We start from the raw sequence: 27353 nt of genomic DNA on the forward strand, positions 1-27353 counted from the left end.
GCTTTTCAGCTATGGGCTCTGTTTCTAGGGTTGCTAGAGCCCAGGCAAGTCAGCTCTAGGCAGAGATCAATGCACTTTTACACCCACCCATCAACAGCTATGAATGGGACAGACTCCTGTCCTATTCAGCAGACATGCAACCTCACAGGAAAAAAACAAAAGCCAATCTGCTACACTTGCCTTTTGATGCTTTCCTTCCTTAACTGTGACAAAAAACCACCTTTATTTGCTGGGTAACCAGGTGATTCTGCTAGGGTTGTTTAGTATGTGCATTCTGCAAGATCGTTGTAAATTAATGAGATTTGCTCCAAATAAATCATTTAGATTGATCCTGTTGGGTGTTTTAGTGAGTACTAAGGAAAGGTTTTTTTAATGCAACTGCAATTCAGACATGCCTCTACGAGAAACTTAAAAGAACTTAAATGACTTTCTGGTAAAAATAGACTCAGTTACAGATCAGAGGAACAGAAATACAGGAACACTGTTCAATGCCTTCTGGTAGCATAATGAGATTGCTTTAAATTGCTTATCAAATGTCATTCTTGCTATGAAAAACAGCATCCTGTATGTAAACATTTTTCTGTATAGGGACTATAAGGTATGAGAATGAGTAAGTACGTGTTTCAGTTCTGTAGATTGACTATTGTACATACATTTATATATTGCATATACATTTGTATATATTTTTATTACCCTATTTATTTTGTTAATGAGGTGTACATCCCCTTGATTCTATTTATCGTAATTATGTTGTCTTGTTTTTGTCCGTCTGTCTACCCCGATTAGACTGTAAGCCCGTCATTGGGCAGGGATTGTCTCTATCTGTTGCCGAATTGTATATCCCAAGCCCTTAGGTACAGTGCTGTGCACATAGTAAGCGCTCAATAAATACTATTGAATGAATGAATGAATGAAGTGCATAGAGTGGATTTTCACCAGAACATAAGGAGATATGCATCTTATTAAAAAAACACAACAATTGCACAGCAATACTTAGAGAAAATTCTGCTTTTCAGGTCAGAGGCACAATTTTTTGCAACAATGAGCTCGTTATTAAGCAATATTCAACTTTGCATTGGGAATTCATAGGGTTCAGGATGCTGGGGCCACTTCGTTTAGGTAAAGTCAGTTTGAAACCGAGGTTGTACTTTGATTTCCAAATAGTTCTGAGAAGAACTCCAAAGCCAGACGGATGTGGATCGGAATGAAGACGTAGGCTGTGTATATCACCATGGCAACAATGGTGAAAAAAATGGTGTTGAACATGGATTGTTCCCATGGTTCCAAGACAGAGCAACAGGTAATAATGAGGTATTGATAGTAAAGCCAGTAAATGTAGTCCTTCACCCTCTTAAAATCCATTTTGTTCTGGTTCTGGAAGAATAACCTGTAGCAGAGAAATATAGAGAATTGAAATGGAAAAAGTAAAAAACTCTTATTTTATGTTAACCTCTTCATTTAAAGATATTCATAGTATTGAAAAGATTATCAATAAGGAAATTAGATGAAGGATAACATGCTACCCCTGTTTTCTGCATCAAACAGAAATTCCTGACCAATGACTTTAAGGGATTCAATCAAGCTCTCCCTTCCACATTAAACCTCACTACTCTACCACAGCATCTCTTTAGCATAGTTCATTCTTCTCATACCAGTTTACACTGTGCCATGATCTCATCTCTCTCCACATCCCAACCTTTTGCTCTCACCCTCCCTCTTCACATTTGCCAGGTTATTTCTCTCCCCACCCTCAAAGCCTTTTTAAATCCTCACTGAGTAATCCATTCCAAAGCCAAACAAACTTTCCTGACAAAAATTTCTTCCTTCTCTTTATCACTCAAAGAACTCAGGAAAAAATCATAACTTTGTATCTGTACTTTCTGGAACAATCCTCTTTCACAGACCACTGGGGGGAGGGGGTGTGTGTGTGTGTGTGTGTGCGCGCGCGCGCATGCATATCCCTAAGTGATAAGGGGAAGTGATTGTTTTAAACATTTTTTTGTAAAGTGCTCATTACGTGCCAGGCACTGTACTAAGTATTGGGATAGATACATGTTAATCAGGTTGGACACAGTCCAAATCCCACCTGGGGGTCACAATCTTAATCTCCATTTTCCAGATGGGGTAAGTGAGGGACAGAGAAGTGAAGTGACTTGCCGAAGCTCACATAGCAGACATGTGGAAGAGCCAGTATTAGAATCCAGGACCTTCTGACTCCCAGGCCTGTGCTCTATCCACTAGACCATGCTGCTTTTCTGATCTCTGACTTCTAAATGACCCTTTTGGACAGAGCTGCCAGCCATGTTAAAATGGGATTGCAGGTATAGAATCATATTCCTCAAGTATCATTTTGATCAAACCCAATCAGAAGCAGTGTCTCCTAGTGGAAAGAGGACAAGCCTGGGAGTAAAGGACTTGGGATCTAATTCCAGCTCTGCCCATTCCTTGCTGTGTGGCCTTGGGCAAGTCACAACTTCTGTGGGCCTCAGTTTCCTCACTATAAAATGGGGATTAATTACCTGTTCTCCCTCTTACTTAGACTCTAAGCCTTAGATTATTACTGGCCTGATTAACTTGTATCAATCACTGCTCTTAGAACAGTGCTTGACACATAGTAAGAGCTTAACAAATACCACAAAAAGATCGTAACACTACAAGGTCCCCAAAGATCCATTCTCTCAAATCCTTAGGAGAAGCAGCTTGGCTTAGTGGAAAGAGAAGTCAGAGGTCATGGGTTCTAATCCCAGCTCCGCCACATCAGCTGTGTGGCTTTAGGCAACTCACTTAACTTCTCTCTGCCTCCATTCCCTCATCTGTAAAATGGGGATTAAATCTGTGAGCCCCTCATGGGACAACCTGATTACCTTGTATCTACCCCAGTGCTTAGAACAGTGGTTGGCATAACTTAACAAATATCATCATCATCATCATCCACTAAAGGAGATTCCTTTGACTCAGAGAATTTTGATTTCATGCATTTCTTCTTTATGCCACTAAGTGGTAAAATTAATATAAGTACCACTTGATTGCATTTGAGGTCAAATTACTGTCACTTCTCCTGACATAACTAAAATAAAAATTCTAGGAGAATTAGGAGGGGGAAATGAGCAGCAAATTAAATCTGAGGAAGAAGAAGTAAGCCTTGAAACAAAAGTGAGACATTCGACCAGTGGTTTGGAACTCCCTCTGTCCTGTAACTCTTTCCCCCTTCATTCAGACAAATCACTACTTTTCCCATCTTCAAAGTCCTATAGAGATCATTTCACCTCCAAAAATCCTTCCCTGACTAATCTCTCTTTTTATCTACCCAACTCTCCTTCCCAACTCTGTTGTATTATATTAGAGGAACAACAGGCATAGTGGAAGGAACATGGGCCTGGGAGTCAGAGGATCTGGTCTCTAATCCCATTTCTGCCACTTGTCTGCTGTGTGACCTTGGGCAAGTCACTTCACTTCTCTGTGCCTTACTTACCTCATCTGTAAAATGGGGATAGATACTGCGATTCTCACATGGGTAGGGACTGTGTCCAGCTGGATTTGCTTTGTCTCCTTCCCTGCGTTTAGTATAGTGCTTGGCATTTAATAAATGTTATCAACATCACTCAAATTCCACTGATACCTCTCTCTTTGGCCACACCTATGCACTTATGTCTTTAACTTTGATACTCACTGCTCTCCCAGTCTCACAGCATTTACGATTTAAGATTCTAATCTTCTGTTCCTTCTCCTATCTGTAATTTATATTAATGTCTGTCTCTCTCATTAGGCTGTAAACTTCTTGTGGGCAGGGTTCTTGTCTATCAATTCTATAGTAGTGTAGTCTCCCAAACACTTGTACAGTGCTCTGCACACAGTAAGTATTCAGTAAATACTAAATGATGGTATTTGTTAAACCCTTACTGTGTGCCAGGCACTGTACTAAGCGCTGGGGTGGATAGAAGCAAATCGAGTTGGATACAGTCCCTGTCCCAAGTGGGGTACAAAGTCTCAATCCCCATTTTATAGATGAGGTAACTGAGGCACACAGAAGTGAAGTGACTTGTTCAAGGACACACAGCAGACATGTGCTGGAGCCAGGATTAGAACCCACACCATTCTGACTCCCAGTTCCATGCTCTATCCACTGCACCATGCTGCTTCTTATTGATTGATTGAGTTGTTAATTCCTCAGTCTATTAGCACTGAGAGCTACTTAACAGCCCAACTAGGCAGGCAGTCTCATTTTCACAGGTGGGCATAACTGATGAGGCAGAGAGAGAAAACAACATTGGAGATTTCTAACAAGTGAGAGGACTCTCCTGGTTTCAGGCCAGAGTAGGTGGTAGTGATCAGGTGATAATACAGTTTGCATTTAGAAAGTGTGGTCTTGCCCATTTTGGATTCTGTCCTGTCCGTTGAAAGACCAAAAAGTCAAGACCCTTTAGGGATACCTTCCATCATGTTCTGTGAGTTGTAAGAAAGAAGCATGTTATGACATGACCAATTTTTTGAAGGGATGTGGGTCGTCTAGTTCCAAATACAGAGATAAGGAGAAAAAATATTAGCAGTAAGAAAGAGAAAAAAGTCTTCCAAAGATACATGTCCTTGAGCTGTGGGGTGGAAAGAAGATGAGGAGAACATAGAGAGAAAGGTAATGTTAGCCCTGGCCAACATCCCATCCTCCATTTGACTCAGAACTCAAGGGAGTTTAAGGATTTGAATGAGTATTAATTGTTGTCTGAGGGAAAGGGCAAGGAGAAATTTGTGCAGTTAGAATGCAAGAAAAGTACTTCTGGAAGGCAGCCAGGCTTTTACCTTAGAATATGCTGGGTGAATTAATAGCGTCCTTTGGTGGAAAAATTTCCAGAATGTTGGGAGTTCTCTTAAAAATAGATTTCTTTCCTCTGTAAAATATAGATGAAGCTGCAATTTCCCTTCTGTGGCTGTTCCTGAAAAACAAAAGCCTGGGTTTTAGGTTGAACTGTTATGAGAGCGAGCCATAAGATCTGGGCTCTATTCCTTGCTCTGCTCTTGCTGCCTCGTTCCGTGTCCTTAGGCAAGTCATTTAGCTTTTTCTGGGTTTCAGATTTTGCACTTTATAATGCTGAGAAACAGTAATAGTCTCCTGCTGGGATGCTATGATATTTAGAGGGGTAGTATTTGCATTTGGAAAGCAGTTTTCCTTTGGAAAAGTTTAATGGGCTATACACATTTAAAAGAGGAATTTCTGCAATTGAGGAGAGAAGGATGTTCAAACTCTGGACTTCACAATAGCCACTGGGGAACAAATACCTCTTTGTGGGCAGGGAATGTTTCTGTTTATTGTTATATGTACCCTCCCAAGTGCTTAGAACAGTGCTTTACACACAGTAAAGTTTCAATAAATACGATTGAAATGAATGAAAGTTTGAAAATTCCTTGGAGATTTAGTGCCTAGGGGAGAAACGAATGCCTCTATTTAACTTACTCAGAGAAACTTGAAGCAACCCTTAATTGGTTATATTACTTGACCCTTCTGAGCCTCAGTTTCCTCATCTGTGAAATTGGGATTAAATACCTGTTCTCCCTCCATTCTAGACTGTGAGCTCTGTACAACATGGGCCCTGTGCCCGCTCTGATGATCTTGTATTTATCCTAGGGCTTAGTGTGTAGCCCATAGTAAGCACTTTTTTTAAATGGTATTTAAGTGTTGTCGACATGTTAAGTACTGTTCTAAGCACTGGGGTTAATACGAATCAATCAGGCTAGATATAGTTTATGTTCCAGAGGAGGGTCATCATCTTGGAGGGAGAATGGGTATTTAATACTCATTTTGCAGTTGAGAAAACTGAGGCACAGAGAAGTTAAGTGACTTGTCTGAGGTCACACAGAAGGCAAGTAGCAGAGCTGGGATTAGAACCCCGCTCTTCTGGCTCTCAGACTCTTGCTTTATCCACTACACCACTTTGATGGTAGTGTTGCTTGTCTTCTTGTTTTGTTTTGTTGTTTGTCTCCCCCTTCTAGACTGTGAGCCATTTTTGGGTAGGGATTGTCTCTATCTGTTGATGAATTGTACTTTCCAAGTGCTTAGTACAGTGTTCTGTATACAATAAGCGCTCAATAAATATGACTGAATGACTGAATGAATGAACTGCTTCCAATAATAATTTCATTATGCTTTTACTGATTTCTCTATCTATATAATATGTATATATATTTATATCTATTTGACCTTTTTATTGGAAGCAGGCACCAATAATAATAATAATAATGATGATGATGATGATGGTATTACGCGATTACTATGTGCAAAACACTGTTCTAAGTGCTGGGGGGGATACAAGGTGATCAGGTTGTCTCACTTGGGGCTCACAGTCTTAATACCCATTTTACAGATGAGGGAACTGAGGCGCAGAAAAGTTAACTGACTTGCCCAAAGTCACACAGCTGACAAGCGGCGGAGCTGGGATTAGAACCCATGACCTCTGGTTGATGAAGTTCATGAGGAGCTCAAAGGATAATGTGAAATCACCTTTCACAACCACATTCTGCACACAGAAAGGTTGTTTTATTTTGTTCAATGGTTGCAGTGCTTGGTGCTGTTTACTCTCTTTCCTCTTTGTCTTTTGGTAGTTATAGTAGTAATAGTACTTATTCATTCATTCATTCAGTCAGTCAGTCAGTTAGTCAGTCACCCGTATTTATTGAGCACTTACCGTGTGCAGAGAATTGTACTAAGCACTTGGAAAGTGAAATACAGCAATAAAGAGAGACAATCTCCGCCCACAACTGGCTTATAGTCTAGAGGATGGGCTTATTTACCACCTTACTATGTGCACGGCACTGTACTAAACGCTGGGAGAGAATATAGAGATGAGCTACAGATGCGGTCCCTGGTCTCAAGGGATTTAATAATGTTAGTATTTGTATTTGTTAAGCACTTACTATTTGCAGAGCACTGTTCTCAGTGCTGGGGTGGATACAGGGTAATCAGGTTGTCCCATGTGAGGCTCACAGTCTTCCTCCCCATTTTACAAATGAGGTAACTGAGGCACAGAGAAGTTAAGTGACTTGCCCATAGTCACACAGCTGACAAGTGGCAGAGCCAGGATTCGAACCCATGACCTCTGACTCCCAAGCCTGGGCTCTTTCCAACGAGCCACACTGCTTCTCTACCCTCTACTTATCAGCTGTATGACTGTGAGCAAGTCACTTCACTTCTCTGTGCCTCAGTAACCTCATCTGTAAAAGGGGGATGAAGACTATGAGCCTCACGAGGGACAACCTGATGACCTTGTATCTACCCCAGTGCTTAGAACAGTGCTCTGCACATAGTAAGCGCTTAACCAATACCAACATTATTATTAAAAATGAGGAGAGGTGGAAGAGGTCATAGTAAGGAAAAGTAAGGACAGGCGAGCAAAGATAAGAAAGGTGTAGGTGAAGCCAAACGTGAAAAGAGCTGCAAGATCTTAGGCTCCTCACAGTGCAGAGTAATGGTCACGGAAGTCACAGGGATGGTGGCCATTCTCAGCATTCTAAAAATTCAAAACGTTCATCACAGTGTGCTGAGTCCTGCCCTCGTCTGGATCAGGAGATCGTGTCCTGGAGGAGGGGTAGTGCTCTTCCTGCATAGCTGGATCTCGGGGACTCTCAGCAAGGAGACCAGTGGAATCCTGCACGGCTGAACCCTGGACCCTGGGAGCAGGGAGACCAGTGGAACAGCTCAACCAGCTTCTAATGATGGTTCCAAAAGAGCCAATCCTTTCTTGTTGGCAGTGAACCACACAGCTCAGTCAATCAATCGTATTTACTGAGTACTTACTATGTGCAGAGTACTGTATTCAAAGCTTGGGAGAGTGCAATACAACAAGACTGTGAACCCGTTGTTGGGTAGGGATTGTCTCTATTTGTTGCCAAATTGTACTTTTTCAAGCACTTAGTACAGTGCTCTGCACACAGTAAGTGCTCGATAAATGTGACTGAATAAACAAATGAATGGATAGAATTGGTAGACACATTCCCTGCCCACAGGGAGGTGACATTCTCTCAAGCACTTAGTACAGTGGTCTCCACAAAGTGTGTTGTCAATAAATAACATTGATTGATTGACTGATTCTTATGCCCTCCTTGTATTTGGTTTCTCATTTCAACTCTCCACTTAGCAATCATTTGGATTTCCTGTTGTTTCTCATTCTACTAGCCTGGGCCACCCAGAGAGGCTTAGTTGAGCATAGTCTCTCAATGCCAGGAGACGAACTACATTCTCAAACTTCACTGTTCATTTTTCTTTCTTTATGGTATTTGTAAAGCCCTTACTATGTTCCAGGCACTGTTTTGAAATTTGGAGTAGCTGGGCTATTTCCAGTTGTAGTTATTTTCTTTGAGTGTTCACTGTGTGCAAAGCACTGTGTGTGAAGTTCTTGAAAAGGTACAATAAAAACAAGTAGTGAAAGTATTACGTATTTACTGAGTGTAACACACTGAATTAAGGACTAGGAAAAAATACATAGGGGCTCACAATCTAAGGGGGGAAATCTAAAAGAAGAAAAGAGATTGGCAACAAATCCAGAAGGAAAGATAAAATCAGAATTACAAAACAACATAAAAAACAGGGACAGGTATAAATACATATGTTCCCTGCCTGTCAGCTGTTCTCATTTTAATGGGAAGACACACCAACAAATATTTACATACAAAATAATGACTAAACATAGCTACCCAAATGATAGGCTGGGAATTAATAAGAATTGGAGGTAGCTGGTGAATGCGATGTCTTGAGGAATAGAGATTGAATGGGGGAAAGTCAGTTGGAGGATGTAGAGTTATGATCTGAATTGGCTGATTTAGGTAGACTTTGATCTGCAGGGAGTAGGTAGAGCAGGTTGGTTCTTGAAGCTTCTTTCAATCAATCAGTGGTATTTACTGAGCTCTCACTGTGTATGCAGAGCACTGTACTAAAGCCCTAAGAGAGTACAATACAGTAGAGTAGGTAGACATGATTCCTGCCCTCAAGATTCAACAGTGGAACTTTTTTTTTTTTAAATGCGTGGTGATGACATAATAATAATGATAATAACAATGGTATTTTTTAAGCACTTACTACATGCCACACACTGTACTAAGTGCTGGACATAGATTTATTGATTAGTCATTGCTGGGGGCGGTGGTCAATCAATCATTGGTATTTATTGAGTGCTTACTGTGTACAGAGCACTGTACTAAATGCTTGGGAGACTATAATATAATGGAGTTGGCAGATATGTTCCCTGCTCACAATGAGCTTACAGTCAAGAGGAAACTTACAGTTTAGAGAGTGTCCTTATACACATGGGATTGCCCTTATTTTACTGTCTTCTCTTGTTTTCTGGAGACATCTGACAAGACCGAATGCATAATTGTACAGTTTTCAAGTAGTGCAATCCCCATCTCTAGGTAAAAGTAGAGTAAAACTGGATGAAAGCAGTGTTCTGTATTCTCAAAACCAAAATATGACAATGCTATCCTGATGCTGTTCAGGTAAATGGAGGAGGGAAATGGAAAGCTTGGAGGGCAAAGAGTGGGGAAGACTCCATATGACTTCAATATCAATTTTACTTAGGTGGGAAAAACTATCAAAAACTATATGATGATGATGGTATTTGTTAAGCACTTACTATGTGCAAAGCACTGTTCTAAGTGCTGGGAGGGAATACAAGGTGATCAGTTTGTCCTACGTGGGGCTCACAGTCTTAATCCCTATTTTACAGATGAGGTAGCTGAGGCACAGAGAAGTTAAGTGACTTGCCCAAAGTCACACAGCTGACAAGCGGTGGAGCCGGGTTTAGAATCCATGACCTCTCACTCCCAAGTCCTGGCTCTTTCCACTGAGTCACATTTCTTCTCTGAAACGTACTTATATATATATATACTATAAGCACTATATATACTTATAGAGTATATCCAAAGGCCTATTAAAATTGGCTAAGCCTATCTTCAACATCTTTATATGGAAGTTTCATCAGAGATGTGTGATTTATGTTTTACAAGCATTTTGGGCCTCTTAGCTCCTGTCTTGTAGGTTGTCTCATCTTGCCTTATGCTGTTGAGTCATTTCCAACCTATAGAGATTCCATGGACACATTTCTCCCAGAACTCCCCACCTCTACTTGCAATCATTCCGGTAGTGTAACCATAGAGTTTTCTTTGTAAATATACCAAAGTGGTTTACCATCGCCTCCTTCCACGCGGTAAACTTGGGTCTCTGCCCTAGAATCTCCCCCATGCCCCTGCTGCCCAGAAAAGGTGAGTTTTGACTTGTAGCAGATTGCCTTCCACTTGCTTAGCCACTGCCCAAGCTAGGAATGGAATGGGTAAGCCTCTGCTCGACTCTCCCTCCCTTAGCCAAGACTGGTAGAGTCCTGGAAACTCTCCAGGTGTGATCCTGTCTGTACACAGTAAGCGCTCAATAAATACCATTGATTGATGTACCTCAGCACTTTGTACAATGCTTGACACGTAGTAAGCACTTAGTAAATACCATAATAATTATTATTATTCACTATGTGGGGTGTGCAAAACCCTGAAATTTATTGGGAAATACTTCTGGGAACTGGGAAGTAGCTAATCGCCCACTCACTCACTGCAGGTATTAATTTTTGATGTGTGAGCCATGCCTGCTTTACTGGACCAAGCATGGACTGAAGGGCAGGGTTATAATCCTGTTGTTCTTATTGCTGTATGGCCTGTGCAAGGTAGCTTAACTCTTTCGTGCCTTTGTTGCTCCCTCGTAAGTTGGGATGAAAAAAATACCTGTCCCTCCCAGCATCACTTCAAAGTGACGCTGGTAGGATACATTTTGTGGTGCCCTTGAGCTCTTTGGAAGAGGTTATAGCAATCACAGGTGGTCTTAATATTTATAGGAAAGAGAAATAAAGCCAGTAGAAAACAAACCAATTAAGTTTAAACTAGGCTAATATATTTAAACAAAAACTGACTGTGGCTGCCAAGTTAGTCCTATTTCAAGAGAGAAATTTTTCTAAGCATACTAAATGGGAAGTTTTACACAGTTTGGATTAAAACTACTTGACACCTACTAGATCTTGACAAACTCCCCATATCTCGATTTCCCGCTTTTCTTTAAAGCTGGGTTTCTTCTGCCTCTTGCTTTATTTTCCTGCTAGGACTAGTTTTTCTCATCCCCTACCTCACCCCTTCCTCAATTCCAGCAGGTTAAGACTATCTTTATCCCTCTATCTCTCTGCAATATCTCAGGGAAGGGTTTTCTGGCTTCCTCAGAGGCCCCCTGGAAGTCATCTTCATCTTCTCTTTCCAACTCTCCATTTCCCTGTTCTGCCCAGTCAATTCTGGCCTGGATAGAAGGATGGCTTTTCTGTTCATTATAACAAGAGGATCAAGTTCAAGCCTGGTGTGGGGAGAGGTTGGGGAGAGAGAGAGAGAGAGACATAAATATTGAAAAAAGCTATAGACAAGAAGGATAGACCAAGAACACCTAGGGAAGATGGAGAGGGGAAAAAAGGGGGAGTAGAGTGATAAGAATGACACAAATTTATAGCAGTTGTGAAAGCCAGAAAGAAAAATTGAATGGTGATGATCAAGCACGAGAAGAAGTAAAAAAAGATACACAGAATAGAGAGACAGGAGAAAGGACATATAAATAAAAACATAGGTAAGAATAGAGGAAAGAAGCAGAGTGGCCTAATAGAAAGAGCATGGGCCTGGGAGTCAGAGGATCTGGGCTCTAATCTCACCCTGCCCCTTGCCTGTCGAGTGATCTTGGGCAAGTTATTTAACTGCCCTGTGCCTTAGTTTCCTCATCTGGAGAATGGGGATTAAATACCTATTTTATCTCCTAATTAAATTGGGAGTCCCATTTGGGACCTGATTATTTTATATCCACCCAAGCTCATAATCCCCTCTCAGGGTTGCACTGGAGAGTTTCCAGTATTCTACCAGTCTCAACTACAGGAGGGAGAATCAAGCAGAGGCATATCCATTCCATTCCTAGCTTGGGCAGTGGCTAGGGAGTGGAAGGCAATCTGCTACAAGTCAAAAATCACCTGTACTGAGCAGCAATGGCATGCGAGAGATTCAAGGGCGGAGACTCAAGTTTACTGCATGGAAGAAAGTAGTTGTAAACCACTTCTGTATTTTTACCAAAAAAACTCTATGGATACACTCCTAGAGCAATTGCTGATGGAGGCAAGTTGTTCTGGGAGAGATTTGGCTATGGGTCGGAGACAATTCAATGGCATAAGAAGACAAGCTCATAATAATATTACTAAGAGTGGTATTTATTAAACACTTACTATGTGCCAGGCACTGTACTAATCACTGGGGTAGATACAAGACAATCGGGTTGGACACATTCCCTGTCCCACATAGGATATAGCACAGTGTGTCACAGTGGACTCAAGACAGGGATATGGGAGAGAGGGTAATAGTGCTAGGGAGAATGAAAAAGAAGAAAGAAAAGTAAAAGGGCCAGAAAAGAAGGGGAAAAACAGATCTGCATCTACCCATACCCAGGCCTAGCATGGGTGTTTTGTTAGTAGGCTAGAAGATGCCCATAACACAATTAATCACCTGATTACAAAGCTAGGGTGGATACTACAGAAATGTAGTAAGATGTGATCTGAAATCCTCTGAACTATTATATGAATTATCACTCATTAAACTAATAGCATGCACAATCCCAAATACTCATTCAAATGGTCGATCTCACTGTCGATACTGTTGTGGAAGTTCAGAAATTGGTCAGTTGGACCTGTAACACAATTTTTGATTCTAGCTAACTTGTTTTGACATGTTTGTGAAGGTTGAATGATCAACCTTTTGGGCTGACAGTGCAAGTTTTTCTTTTAATGGAAAAGTTCACAGTGGTCTTATGTAATGGAGTGAGTTCAGAACCAGTCAGTTTAATTATAGATGCTTTCATTTAGAAAAGAAGCCGTAATTTTTATTTACACAAAAATAAAAATAAAGGCATATAGTGGTGGTGGTGGCTGCACTTGTCAATTTTTACAAAAGATGCCTGAAACTTGTTATTTTGTTCTTAGTGTCTTTTCAGAGTGTGATTTGGGAATGATTAAAGTTCCTTAATTTATTTCTAGTAATAGTGGGGGAGACAAGCTCTAGAGTCTATTTTTCAATGGCAGTCTCCATGCCCATGTGCTAGAAGGGAAAAAAAAGACATGAATTAATAATAATAATAATACTATTGGTATTTGTTAAGCACTTACTATGTGCAGAGCACTGTTCTAAGCGCTGGGGTAGATACAAGGTCATCAGGTTGTCCCACATGAGGCTCACAGTCTTCATCCCTATTTTGCAGGTGAGGTAACTGAGGCACAGAGAAGTGAAGTGACTTGTCCACTGTCACACAGCTGACAAGTGGCAGAGCTGGGATTTGAACCCATGACCTCTGACTCCCAAGCCCGGGCTCTTTTCACTGAGCCACGCTGCTTCTCTAATTAGCTGATAAAATTTGGTTTTTCATAAAATTGTTTTTTTTTGGTGGGGGGGACACTCAGGCCAGGGCCAATTATTTTTGGAGGCAACAATTGAGAAAACAAAGTAGCTTCGCTGGTCTGGAGCTTTGATAATCTAGTTGATTAAAGTGATAAGGAAAGAGGTTCTCCCACCCTCCACCCCACCTCACTGGGCATTGGGACATTTCAATATTGAGAAAAAAAATCACCCATATAAGCTCATCTAAACAGTAGGCAAACAATCGAACAATCAAAAATTCTCTCAAAAGTGACAAGAATCAATGGCTGGTGCATAATGTCCAATGGGATGTTGAACTGTATCTGACCAGCATGCACATGTGGTGAAAAAAAGGACAATTTGAGGTAGAGTACATGCCATCTTAATGGCCAGAGAAGTGGCATAGATAGTCAAAATGGCTAGCAGCTATGCTGTCTTGGTCAAATAACTTCTGTCTCCTCTCTCCACCTTAAAGATTGCATTTCACATCCTCTTGTACAACACCTGCCCAAGCCAGCACGGCTTAGTGGAAAGAGTATGGGCCTAGGAGTTAGAGGTCCTGGGTTCTAATTCTGGCTCTGTCACTTACCGGCTGTGAGACCTCGGGCAAGTCTTTTAACTTCTCTGTTTCTCAGTTTCCTCATCTGCAAAATGGGAATTCAAAACCTGTTCTTTCTCCTACTTAGTCTGAGCCTCATTTGAGACCTGATTATAATTTATCTACCCCAGCCCTTAGAACAGTGTTTGGCACATAATAAGTGCTTAAAAATACCACTATTATTTCTTCCCCACACTCCAAGTGGATCACCAAACTCACCAAACTCAGGGGTTCAAATCCCGGCTCTGCCACTTGGCAGCTGTGTGACTGTGGGCAAGTCACTTCACTTCTCTGGGCCTCAGTTCCCTCATCTGTAAAATGGGGATTAACTGTGAGCCTCACGTGGGACGACCTGATTCCCCTGTATCTCCCCCAGCGCTTAGAACAGTGCTCTGCACATAATAAGCGCTTAACAAATACCAACATTATTATTATTATTACCCTTCAGTGAAATAAAACTTCTTGTCTGGCTTCCAATCATCTGCCTTCTCTAGGACCCAGATACTTGTTGACCAGCTGTTTCAGTGATATATGGTCTGTGTTTGAGTGCATTTAATATAAGGTACATATAAGTTGATTTAAGGTGCATAAGCACCTTGAAAAAAGTGAGCACTTTCATTCTGAATGCACACTGGTTTGAGAGACATTTAGCCAGGAAACCTGGTGGCCAAGAGTACATTCTCTGGAAGCTCATTGTTTGTATTTTTCATAGGAGAATTCTCAGTGGCCAAGGCAAAGGGATTCCCTGTTGTAAGGACTCTTCCCTGGAGTTCTTGAATAATTCATATTCCTCACCTATTCATTTGCCCTCAGTGGATTTCTTTTAAAGTAATATTGAGCAGATGGACTCTTCCTATGCGTTCTGTGGTCCAGGGTTCTGGATTTCCTGTTACATAACAAGGGAGAGAAAAGTTCTGTTTTTGATTTTAGGTTATTACCCTATTTATTTTGTTAATGAAATATACATCGCCTTGATTCTATTTATTTGCTATTGTTTTAATGAGATGTTCATCTGTTCATCCCCTTGATTCTATTTATTTCTATTGTTCTTGTCTGTCCGTCTCCCCCGATTAGCCCGTCAAAGGGCAGGGACTGTATCTGTTACCGATTTGTACATTCCAAGTGCTTAGTACAGTGCTCTGCACATAGTAAACGCTCAATAAATACTATTGAATGAATGAATGAAATTTTTAATTTTCGAGGATCCCAACTTTGAAAAATAACAGCCACCATCGGCCTTTTGCTGCTCTGGCACTCCCAGACATTTTCCAGCATGTCTGAGTCTCTGTTGGATAGACCCAGGGTATTGGACCAGACATGGAGGTCGTGAAGAAGACCAAAGTTCTTCTATGTGAGCAACTGGCCCAATGGGGTTGGGCCAGTCACCAGCATTTAATTCTTTTTTTATATTTGTTAAGCGCTTACTATGTGCCAGTCACTGTACTAAGTGCTGGGATAGATACTAACTAATCAGGTTGGACACTGTTCACATCCCATGTGGGACTCACGATCTTAATCCCCATTTTACAGATTAGGGAATTGAGGCACAGAGAAGTGACAGGCCCAAGGTCCCACACAGGCAAGAGGTAGAGATGGTATTAGAACCCAGGTTCTCTAACTCCTAGGCCACTAGGCTTCTATGCTCTGGAGAAGGTGCCAGGAAACTTCAACCTGACATCTCTTCTCTTTCAGGGTCCTGGACACTGAAATGTCCTCAAAGAAGGTTTGGGATGGGGGCAGAAAGGGGCTAGAAATTCTGCTATATGTCAGGCCATCATGCTGGAAACCCCTCCTTGCTATGACCTCTCCTGACGAATGTCTTGCCTTGGGCTGGTCAGCCCATCTCAGATCATCCAGAAAAAAGCGCTGGAACTCTCCGCAAAGTGTCAGAGCTCCAGAACAGCTCAAAGGTTCAGGGGTTGAATCCAGAGAATCCCAACATGAAGTGATTCTGGAGGTTCAATTTTTTTAAAAATCGTATTTCTTAAGCACTTACTATGTGCAGGTCTGTGCTTTAACCATTAGGCAATGCTGTTTCTCAGCCGTTTTGTGGTTATATGGAGCCACATTCATGAGCCAGGAAACAATGGTGGCTGGTTGTGGTTTTGAGAAATGGGTGAAAGGAAGGAATTGATGGGAAATCTTTATTTTCATCCTCCAGGACTGGTTGTCACAGACCAATCATTGTTGGCCCTGCTGGAGATAGGGATTTCACCAGTGTCCTCTGTTTCTCTTCTGCAATCCTAGACTATAAACCGGGTGTGGGCAGGGATTGTTTCTCTTTATTGCTGAATTGTACTTTCCAAGCACTTAGCATAGTTGCACACAGTAAGCACTCAATAAATACGATTAAATGAACGAATGAACCCCCAATCTCATGCATTAGTCTGTTTGCCCTGGGGCAGTTTAGCAGGGAGGTATCGAGCCACAAGATGAATTTTCCTCAAAACATACAGTCTGTTGAATTGTTTAAAGACACTTTTCTGCCCTTTGGGAAAAATACAAAAAACAAACAGCATTTCCAGGTGTGGCGAAGATTGGAGAAAGTTGGCAACCTGGGAACATATGCTTTTAGCTGATGAACTTTTGGAAACTAAAAGACTAAATTGGATTGAATGCCCTGTTAATTCTTCCTTATGAATAATTATGACTCATAAATTAAGTCATTTGAAGGAAATTTCCAGGTAGAATGTTCAGTCCCCTATGTCTGCCTTAATTTAACACAGAGTCAGTCCTGTGTTAGGGGTTTTTTAAATGCATGGTAGAGTACTCAAAATAGTAGCAAAAAGCTCTTGGGTAACCTTAGGGAAAACAATTCTCAATGTCTCAGTCTCTTCACCTGTAAAATGGGTATATCAGTTCTTCCTCCCCTTAGGCTCTGAGCCCCATGTGGAAGAGAGACTATGTCAAATATGATTATTTCATATCTAGCCCACACAGTGCTGGGCACATAGTAAAATTATTAATAAATATTGTAATTATTATAACAGGAGTGGCTGGATTTGATGAATCCAGGATGATTTAAGGCACAGTTTGTGAAATTTGCAGACTGTAGGACTTGGCAGTATGTAATGAAGACATATATCTTCCTTTGGTAGAGTTAACTCTGGAATGGCTGCCAGAAAAACACAGAACAAAAACATGAAACAGGCAGGGACACAACCTCAGTACCAAGGATAAAATCTCCTTGTAAATTAGACTCCAGGATGATGTTTTCTTTGAGCTGCACTTATGTAGTATGTTATGTCATTAGAAACCAAGATATAAAACAAGATTCAGAAGATAAACCGAGTTATAAGCAGTTTGCTTTATCATCATCACCCTTTTTAATTCTGAAGTACGAATGCCAGGAACCGGGGTCAAACATTACTGAATAAGAACTATTTTTCCCAAATTATTTTGTAAAAAGCATATTTAAAGGAAGAACATTCAAATGAGAAAAGGTTCAATTTCCCCAATACGATCATTCCTTTTCCTTCCTTTATAGTACAATTCCAGAGATAAATGAGAAATCATTATTAAAAGAAATAACATAGGAATATTGAAATTAGTATTTATTTTGGCAAAGATGACACTTTATAGATTAATATATATATATATTACATGGGATAGGTAATTTTTAGATGGGGACAGAGGAGACGGAGGTGAGAAGCCCCAGGGAGAACATAGGTGCATTTTCTGCCACAATTCATGAATGGGCAACGGGCCTGATAATATATATATATATATGCCTTAAGATGCTTGCAGTCACCACTCAGAAATTATTGGCTGTCTCCTGGGTACTTGGCCCAGGTCTAGACCATATAATATAAACTAATTTGGTTCATGCACCAAACAAGTTAGATAAACATTTCCTTAGCTGCTGAATGATTTAATAATAGTATTTGTAGTTGAACATCCACTGGATGCAATGGATCTTAGGATAAGATTACAAACACAAAACATGTTTCCTGCCCAGAAGGATTATACTCTCAGAGTGGTTCATTCAATCAGATTTATTGACCATTACTCTGTGCAGAGCACTGTACTAACCATTTGGAAGAGTCCAAGCAGTGTGGCTTAGTGGATAGAGCAAGGGCCTAGGAGTCAGAAGGTCATGGGTTCTAATAGCGGCTCTGCTATGTGAACTTGGGTAGGTCATTTCACTTCTCTGGGCTTCAGTTCCCTCATCTGTAAAATGGGGATGAAGAGTAAGAGCCCTGTGTGGGACAGGCACTTGTCCAACCTACTTTATGTCTACACCAGTATTTAGAACAGTGCTTGGCAAATAGTAAGCACTTAAGAAGTACCATAATTATTATTACAATATAACAAGAAACACATTCCCTGCCCACAACAAGCTTACAGTCTAGAGATGAGTTTAAAACATTTGAAAAAATGATAGCAGTCACTGCTTTCAGAGGAAAGGGGATGCCCTGCTGCCTCCTCAGAAAACTGTTGTCCATAGGACTGAAATTGTTCCCTTGCCCTGATCCCAGTTTCTCTTGCTACCCAACCCTGATTCGGGAAGGTGATTGGGAAAAATTCTAGTCCTGTCTCCTCCATCTACAGTATCACTTCCCCACTTTTCTCCTTACCTCCTACGCCTCAGGTATAATAAGAATTTGGGTCTCAAGCTCTATATATGCACAAAGCACTGTTCTCAGCTCTAGGTTAGACATAACATAAACAGATCCAGACTCAGTCCCTATTCTACATGGGCTCACATTCTAAGAGGGAGGGAGAACAGGTATTTAATCCCCATTTTACAGATGAGGTAATTGAGGCACAGAGGAGTGAAATGACTTGCCCAAGGTCATACAGCAGGCTAGTGGCAGGACTGTGATTAGAATCCAGGCTCTCTGACTCCCAGGACCGTGTTCTTTTCATTAGAACATGTTGCTTCTCAGAGGAGATTGGGGCAGTCCCTGGCATGGGTTAGGTAATTTTTAGATGGGCCCAGAGGAGACGGAGGTGAGAAGCCCCAGGGAGAACATAGGTGCATTTTCTGCCACAATTCATGAATGGGCAACGGGCCTGAGTAACCAAGTTAAGACAGGAACTATATCCAAACTATTGTGTATCTCCCCCAGCACTTAGTACAGTGCTTGGCTCAGAGTTAGTGTTTAACAAATGCAATTATTGTAATGTCTGCATTACAAATACCCAGTTACAAGGAGTCCAGAGGGAAGTTTATAAAGGCTGGATTGAACAGAAAGCAGTGTAGCCTCGTGGATAGAGCACGGGCTTGGGAGTCAGAAGGACCTGGGTTCTAATCCCATCTCTGCCACTTGTCTGCTGTGTGATCTTGGGCAAGTCATTAAGCTCATTGTGGGCAGGGAATCGTGTCTGTTTATTGTTGTACTGTACTCTCCCAAGTGCTTAGTACTGTGCTCTGCACACAGTAAACGTTCAACAAATATCGTTGAATAAATGAACTTCTCTGTGACTCAGTTACCTCATCTGTAAAATGGGGATTAAGACTGTGAGCCCTCATGTGGGACATAGACTCTGTCTGACTTGATCATTGGGCAGAGATTGTCTCTTATCTGTTGCCGAATTGTACCTTCCAAGTGCTTAGTACAGTGCTCTGCACGTAGTAAGCACTCAATAAATACTATTGAATGAATTAATGAATGAATAGCGTGTGAGTACCCCAGAGCTTACTACCACTATGCAAGCGCTTAACAAATACCATAATTATTAGTGCAGTGCCTGGCATATAGTAAGTGCTTAAAAAATATCATTTAAAAAATGGTCAACTGGAAGTAAAGATAAACATTTGATGATCTTATACTCTTCCAAGTGCTTAGTACTGAGCTTTGCACAGAGTAAGCACTGAGTGATCGATTCAGTCTTTGTTCTCAACTCTAATAATAATGATGGTATTTGTTAAGAGTTTACTATGTGCCAAGCACAGTTTTAAGTGCTGAGCACTGTTTTAACTCTAACTAGACTTGTAACTCTGCCTGTCTTTGTAAAAGAAGGTAAGAATGCTGTACTAATATCAATACTAAATTTATCTGGATTTCTAAGGGCAGGCCATCAGCTATGAATTATTAAATCATTTTTTGTTATACCACCAACCCCTCTTAATTTGTGCTGTCTTCTGAATGTAAGGTTTATTGAAAGATACATTCCTTGCTAGGATCCAGGGCAATTCAGGATGAAATGGTGTTCCATTTAAATAATTTACTAAGAAAGGTACATAGAGCAGAAACAGAAGTTGCCTTGAGCTCATGGGTCCATAAATAATATATTAGGCCCTGTTTGTATTACTCTGGTATTAACACCTGTACTAAAGTCCATTTGAAAAGGCCTATGTTTCTAGGAATCTCCACCACAGGAGGTTTATTACTTTGAAAACATCTGTGTTCTTAAGAATGCTGGCAGGGCAGAAATATAGTAGTCAGAATGGAGCTCAATACGTACTGTATACTACTGTAAGCTATAAAACTACCTAAATCTACAACTTCAGCCCTGATCTCTCTCCCTCTCTACAGTCTCGCATTTCCTCCTGCCTTCAAGACATCTCTACTTGGATGTCCTCCCACCACTTCAAGATTAACATGTCCAAAACAGAACTGCTTTTATTCCCACTCAAACCCTGTCCTCCCCATGACTTTCTCATCACTGTAGACAGCACCACCATCTTTCCTGTCTCACAAGCCCATAACCTTGGCATTAACCTTGACTACTCTGTCTCATTCAACCCACATATTCAATCCATCACTAAATCCTATCAGTTCCACCTTCACAACATCATTAAAATCCACTCTTTCCTCTCCATCCAAACTGCTACTAGGTTAACACAATCACTCATCCTATCCCACCTTGATTACTGTATCAGCTTCCATGCTGACCTCCCTGCCTCCTATCCCTCCTCACTCCAGTCCTTACTTCATTCTGCTGCCCAGATCATTTTTCTACAAAAACGTTCAGGACAAGTTTCCCCACTTGTCAAGAAACTCCAGTGGTTACCCATCCACCTCCGCCTCAAACAAAAACTCCTCACTACTGACTTTAAAGTAGTCAATCATCTTGCCCCCTCCTACTTCACATCACTATGCTCCTTTAATGCCAACCTTCTCACTGTACCTCAATCTTATCTATCTCACCACCGACCCATCACGCACGTCCTGCCTCTGGCTTGGAATGCCCTTCCTCCTCAAATCTGACAGTTACTTTCCCTCTGTGCAAAGCCTTATTGAAGGCACATCTCCTCCAAGAGATCTTCCTTGACTAAGTCCTCCTTTCCTCTTCTCCCACTCCCTTCTGCGTCACTCTGACTTGCTCTCTTTACTCATTCCCTCTCCCAGCGCCACAACGCTAATGTACATATCTGTAATTTATTTATTTAAATTAATGTCTGTCTCTCCTCTAGACTGTAACCTTGGGGTGGGCAGGGAATGTGTCTTTTACCTTGTACTCTTTCAAGTGTTTAGTACAGTGCTCTGCACACAGTAAGCACTCAATAAAAATGATTGAAGAATGAATGATTACTAGACTGTAAGCTTTTTATGGGCAAGGAACATGTCTACCAACTTTATTTTACTATAATCCTCCAAGTGCTTAGTTCAAGGGTGTGTACACAATAAATAGCATTAATTAATACATTGGAAAATACTGATGAAGCAGAGTAGAACATCTTTGCCATGCTGGAGAAGTTCACTCTAACTTGGAGGGGATGGTTAGAAAAAATAGCTATCTAAATATTCCTGGACCTTGGGGGAAAAAATAATTCTTTGATTTATTCTATGGTACTTATTTTATATGGAATTTGTTAAGTGCTTACTACATATCAAGCACTATTCTACGTGCTGGGGCAATGCAAATCAGGCTGGTTACTGTCCCTGTCCCACATGGAGCTCACAACCTAAGTAGGAGGGAGAACGGGTATTCAGTCCCCATTTTGCAGCTGAGGAACTGAAGCACAGAAAAGTAAAGTGACTTGCCCAAGACCACACAGCAGGCAAGTGGTGAGCCAGGATTAGAACCCAGGTCTTCCAACTCCTAGTCCTGGGCTCTTTTCAATAGGCCATGCTGCTTACATGCTGCTTAATTAAACCTTTGTTTTCCCCATCTGCATTTGCCCTTATTGAAACCCACTATCTTGAGGTGAGAGAATGTTGCATTTTATCTTCCATGAGGGAGGGAGAAGAATTCACCAAGAGTAAAGAATGGTATACCACGTTATCTCCTGTTATGATCTCACTGATTGTATCACCTTCTAATAGGAGAAACCAGAGGAGCAGCTTTCCTTGTCCTAAATTTAAACCTGATTTTCCTGCCCAGCCAGACTAGGACCAGATCAGCCTAATTTTTTTTGGTGTTGTTGGTTGCATGTTTTAAGCAATAGTACATTCTCCTAGGATTGTTTGTCCAGAATTTTCACAGGGAGCAAGTGTTTAATGACTGACATAATTTAGGAGATGGAATTGGTTTCTGGCCAATTTAGGATAGGGAATTAACATCTCTTTGCCTTAGTTATTTCATGGATAAAATAGAGTTAGTAGTACTTTTTGTCCACCTTTTAGGCCCCCAACTAAGCATCTGCAGTTAAGATCAATGAGTTTGCAAAACATTGTCATTCTTGGAAAAAGTACAATGAGTAATATTGGTACCAGAAATTGTAGGCAAAGAAAATTCCCCACACAAGAATGTTTCTAAATACTAAAAGAATTAATTTTCAAATACTTGAAAAAAGTACACCGTTCAATTTAGGACATTTTTTTCTTAAAATAAATGCTATTTTTTTAAGCATAAAAAATTTCTTTTTTGAAATCTGCTTCCCCTGCAGTTTCATAACCCATCCTTCAGTTGTAAAATACTTCTTTTTTGAAACTTGGCTTATGGGAATATAAATGATTTTGCCTCTGCAATGGAAGATGTTTTAATTTATTCTGTTTCATCAAATATTCTGCATTAGTGTTATTAATTTCTTAGAGAAAGAGGGTGGTCTAGTGGAAAGTACACACACAGTCCTTGGGAGTCAGAGGACCTAAACCTGGCTCTGCCACTTGCCTGCTGTGTGACCTTGGGTCCGTCTTTTAACTTTTTTGTGCCTCAATTTCCTCATCTATAAAATGGGAATTCAAAACCTGTTCTCCCTCCTACTTAGATTGTTAGCTCCATGTGGAACAGGGACTGCATCTGCCCTGATTATTTTGTATTTAGCCCAGTGTTTAGTAGATATGTAATACTAAGCACTTAAATAATACAATTATATTGTTATAATTAATGATAAATATCAGTCATATATTATTAAATGCTTCATGTCACTTTAATAACTGGAGTAAGCAAAGCATAATGTAGTGGATAGAGCATGGGCCTGGGAGTCAGAAGGTAATGAGTTCTAATCCGGGCTTCACCACCTATCTGCTGTGTGGCCTTGGTCAAGTCACTTCACCTCTCTGGGCCTCAGTTACCCCATCTGTAAAGTGGGAATTAAGACTGTGAGCCTCAAGAGAGAGAGGGACTGTTTCCAGCCCGATTTACTTATATCCACCCTAGTGCTTAGTACAGTGCTTGGCACATAGTAAGCGCTTAACCAATACCACAATTATTATTATAATTTTCAAAGATGAGATTAAAAAATGTGGCTTGGAGGAGAATTTCTTGTAGTTATGCTACTATCAAATTTCTGATCTGGGTTATCTGTGAAATATTTTTAATTGTATAGTTAAGAAAAAATATGTGGCTCTACCATTTTGATTCACAGAGGTAAGACAATTGAGTGAAATTCAAAATTATGATTAAAAAGTATGTCATTTCTTTGTAAAATCTTAAAATAGAAACTTCAGTGGGCTTGGTTTTCTGTTTACTGATGCTCCAGTTGAGCAGGTTTTTTAGTCTAGTCTTTAGACAGAAGTCTTTAGCCTAGTTCAATCTTATTAATATTATCTGAGATTTCAGGTTGAAGCAGCTTGAAACTAGTTAGTTTCTGGCTAAACTGGTTTATCCACTTTGCAATTCTTGGCTGAGCCAGGAAATATTGGCGGGTCACGAAGAGAAGAAATCATTAATTTGGGTAACTTCAGTCATCATTTTATATTCCTGGTTGTTACCTGCCAGTCAAAGTTAAAGGTATATAGCTAGACCTGGGTGACCATTTACACAATTTTATGCTGGACATTAACTTTGTCTGTTCTGTTCCCTTTCCAGTTCAGATAAGGCACTGGATGCCTCTGACTGGAATTTTAACTTCAAGTACCCGCCTTCTCTCAGTCTTAGCTCTTATCCCAAAGCTTTTTTTTTTTTAAACAATGGCATTTGCTAAGTACCCCTACTTCTAGAATGTAAGCTCGTTGTGTGCAGGGAATGTGTTTCTTTACTGTTACTATTGTACTCTCCCAAGCGCTTACTACAGTGCTCTGCACATAGTAGCACTCAATAAATATGATTGACTTGGTGGCTTGGGAGAGCATCCTTAATAATAATAATTATTATGATATTTGTTAAGCACTTACTATGTGCCAATCACTGTTCTAAGCACCCGGGTAGGTACAAATCAATCATATTGGACACAGTTCATGTCTCACATGGGACTCACACTCTTAATCCCCATTTTCCAGATGAGGTAATTGAGGCCCAGAGAAATGAAGTGACTTGCATAAGGTCACACAGCAGGCATGTGGTGGAGATACGGCCTGGCTCCAATTGCTCTGGAGCAAGTGGGTAGGGCATGGGACCCTCACCCTGGACTCATTCATTCAATCTTATTTATTGAGCGCTTCCTGTGTGCAAACCACTGTACTAAGTGCTTTGGAGAGTACACGGGGACTCAGTACAAGAGACTCAGGGGAACTTAGTGTACTAAGTGCAGTTGGGCATCTATGTGACCGGGTCAGTGCATGCATGTGTGGTCGCCTGCTTCTCCTGGTCCAATATCTTTGAGTATAAGGGGTGGCCATCCCAACTAACACCTGTCTAACTTAAAATTCACAATTACCTGCTAAACTCATATACAGAGGATCCAGAATCACAATGACAGTTGTCCAAAATTCATAAAAACTTTACATAGGAAAACAACATCTGCCAGATGAAATTGCAATTGTTAGGTTGGAATCAAAGTACCAAACAATTATGAGATTCTATTGAATAATGATATCTCCACCCACTGCCTGGTCAACACCACCTGTAACATTTTAGCATATATCTTACATAAGCATAAACTCATAAGTCATTGGAAGGTATGCACTGGGCACCTATGTGCAGAGCACTGTACTAAGTATTTGGGAGAGTACAGTATAATTACCATTGATTGATTATGAGACAGGATCTCTGCCTTCAAGGAGTTTTTATGGTCTAGCAATGAAGGCCAACACAAGATGAAGAAAAATAGATTTGCCAAATTGCTACAGTGGTGGGGGTGAGGGAGCATGGTGAGCCCTCATGTGCTGGCATGACACCAAAGCAGTGAAGTGGGGGTTGAGAGTGGGGTGATGACAGATTAATCCTGGAAGAGATGTCGATTTCAGGGCAACATCCCCTATCCTACTACCACCTAGAGTCTAAGCTCTGTGCGTAGGGAGTGCATCTGTTTATTGTTGTATTGCACTCTCCCAAGTGCTTAGTACGGTGCTGTACACACAGTAAACGCCCAATAAATACAAGTGACTGACTCCCTCTACACACAATAAGCGCTCTGACTGACTAACTCCCCAGCTAGACTCTAAAGTAGCAGCTAGTGGAAAAAGCCCAGTGAGGGACCAGCCTATAATCCCATATCTTCCATTTGCCTGCCGAGTGACTTTGGGCAAGTAACAACTTCTGGGTGTCTCAGTTTCCTTAACTGTAAAATGGGTTTAAATTTCTGTTCTACTTCTTCCCTAGACTGTGAGACCTATGTAATGTTGGTATTTGTTAAGTGCTTACTATATGCCAAGCACTGTTCTAAGCGCTGGGGTAGATACAGGGTAAACAGGTCGTCCCACATGAGGCTCACAGTTAATCCCCATTTTCCAGATGAGGTAACTGAGGCACAGAGAAGTTAAGTGACTTGCCCACAGTCACACAGCTGACAAGTGGCAGAGCCAGGAGTCGAACTCATGACCTCTGACTCCGAAGCCCAGGCTCTTTCCACTGAGCCACGTACCTATGTGGTACTTATTAGAGCATATCTATATGTAGTGTATGTGGTAGATTAGAGTGTCTATCACAGTGCTTCACACAAGACATTGCATATTATATGAAGATAAATTACCATTAAACTTATTTGAGAACAGAGAGCATGTATTCTAATTTTGTGGAACTTTCTCAACTGTTGAGTATAGTTTTTGTGCATAGTAGGAATTCAACAAATACTACTGACTGATTGGGAAGCAGTGTGGCCGAGTGAAAATAGTGTGAACCTGGGAGTTAGGGGATCATAGTTCTATTCAAATCTCTGTTACTTGCCTGCTTTGTGAACTGGGGCAAGTCACTTAATTTTTCTGCGCCACAATTTCCTCATTAGTTAAACGGAGATTAAATAACTGTTCTTCCTCCCTCAGACTGTGAGCATTGTGTGTGACAGAAAGTCTGACTAATCTGATTATATTCTATATGCCCTAGTGCTTAGTGCAATTCTTGGCATATAGTAGACTCATACCACAATTAATAATTCTCACAGATCATGCTCCTTATACTTGTCAATTTTGGAATTTTCTTGTAGTGATAATAACAATACAAAATTAATTATAATATTATAATTATAATCTTATAATCAATAATATTATATAATATAATTTATAATATTATAATATGGTATATAATATAAATATATGCTTATAATAATTATACAATGTAATATATATTATATAATTTATTATTTATTTGTATTTGTTAAACTTTTGGTATGTGTCAGGCACTGTACTGGTGCTAGGGTGGAGACAGTGCAGCATAGCTCAGTGGAAAGAGCATGGGCTTGGGAGTCAGAGGTTATGGGTTTGAATCCCGGCTCTGCCACTGGTCAGTTGTGTGACTGTGGGCAAGTCACTTAACTTCTCTAGGCCTCAGTTACCTCATCTGTAAAATGGGGATTAAAACTGTGAGCCCCACGTGGGACAACCTGATCACTCTATATCTACCCCAGCGCTTAGAACAGTGCTCTGCACATAGTAAGCGCTTAACAAATACCAACATTATTAATATTATTATTCAATCGTATTTATTGAGTGCTTACTGTGTGCAGAGCACTGTACTAAGTGCTTGGAAGGTATGATTTGGCAACAGATAGAGACAATCCCTGCTCAACAATGGGCTCACAGTCTAAAAGTAAATCAGATTGGACACAGCCCGTCACACATGGAGCTCACAATATTACTCTCCATTTTACAGATGAGGTAGC

At 40.7% G+C, this 27353-nt stretch overlaps 1 protein-coding gene and 1 non-coding gene across 2 annotated transcripts in view; one reads left to right on the forward strand and one right to left on the reverse strand.

Annotated features, from left to right (window-relative positions):
- Positions 1–854: 854 nt before the first annotated feature.
- The window catches only part of SPTSSB (serine palmitoyltransferase small subunit B), a 33649-nt gene continuing 7150 nt past the window's right edge, over positions 855–27353 (reverse strand). The window contains exons 2-3 of the mRNA XM_007659709.2: positions 4795–4928; positions 855–1387 (exon numbers count right to left, since the gene is read on the reverse strand). Coding sequence (XP_007657899.1) covers positions 1126–1362 — 237 coding nt within the window. The 5' untranslated portion in view covers positions 1363–1387; positions 4795–4928 and the 3' untranslated portion in view covers positions 855–1125. The remainder of the gene's footprint in view (positions 1388–4794; positions 4929–27353) is intronic.
- Positions 11871–12007, forward strand: LOC114816947. The gene has a single exon (XR_003764766.1). It is a non-coding gene; the product is annotated as a small nucleolar RNA SNORA7 (small nucleolar RNA).

This window comes from Ornithorhynchus anatinus, chromosome 1, assembly GCF_004115215.2.
Source record: "Ornithorhynchus anatinus isolate Pmale09 chromosome 1, mOrnAna1.pri.v4, whole genome shotgun sequence".
In the NCBI taxonomy this organism is placed as follows: Eukaryota; Metazoa; Chordata; class Mammalia; order Monotremata; family Ornithorhynchidae; genus Ornithorhynchus; species Ornithorhynchus anatinus.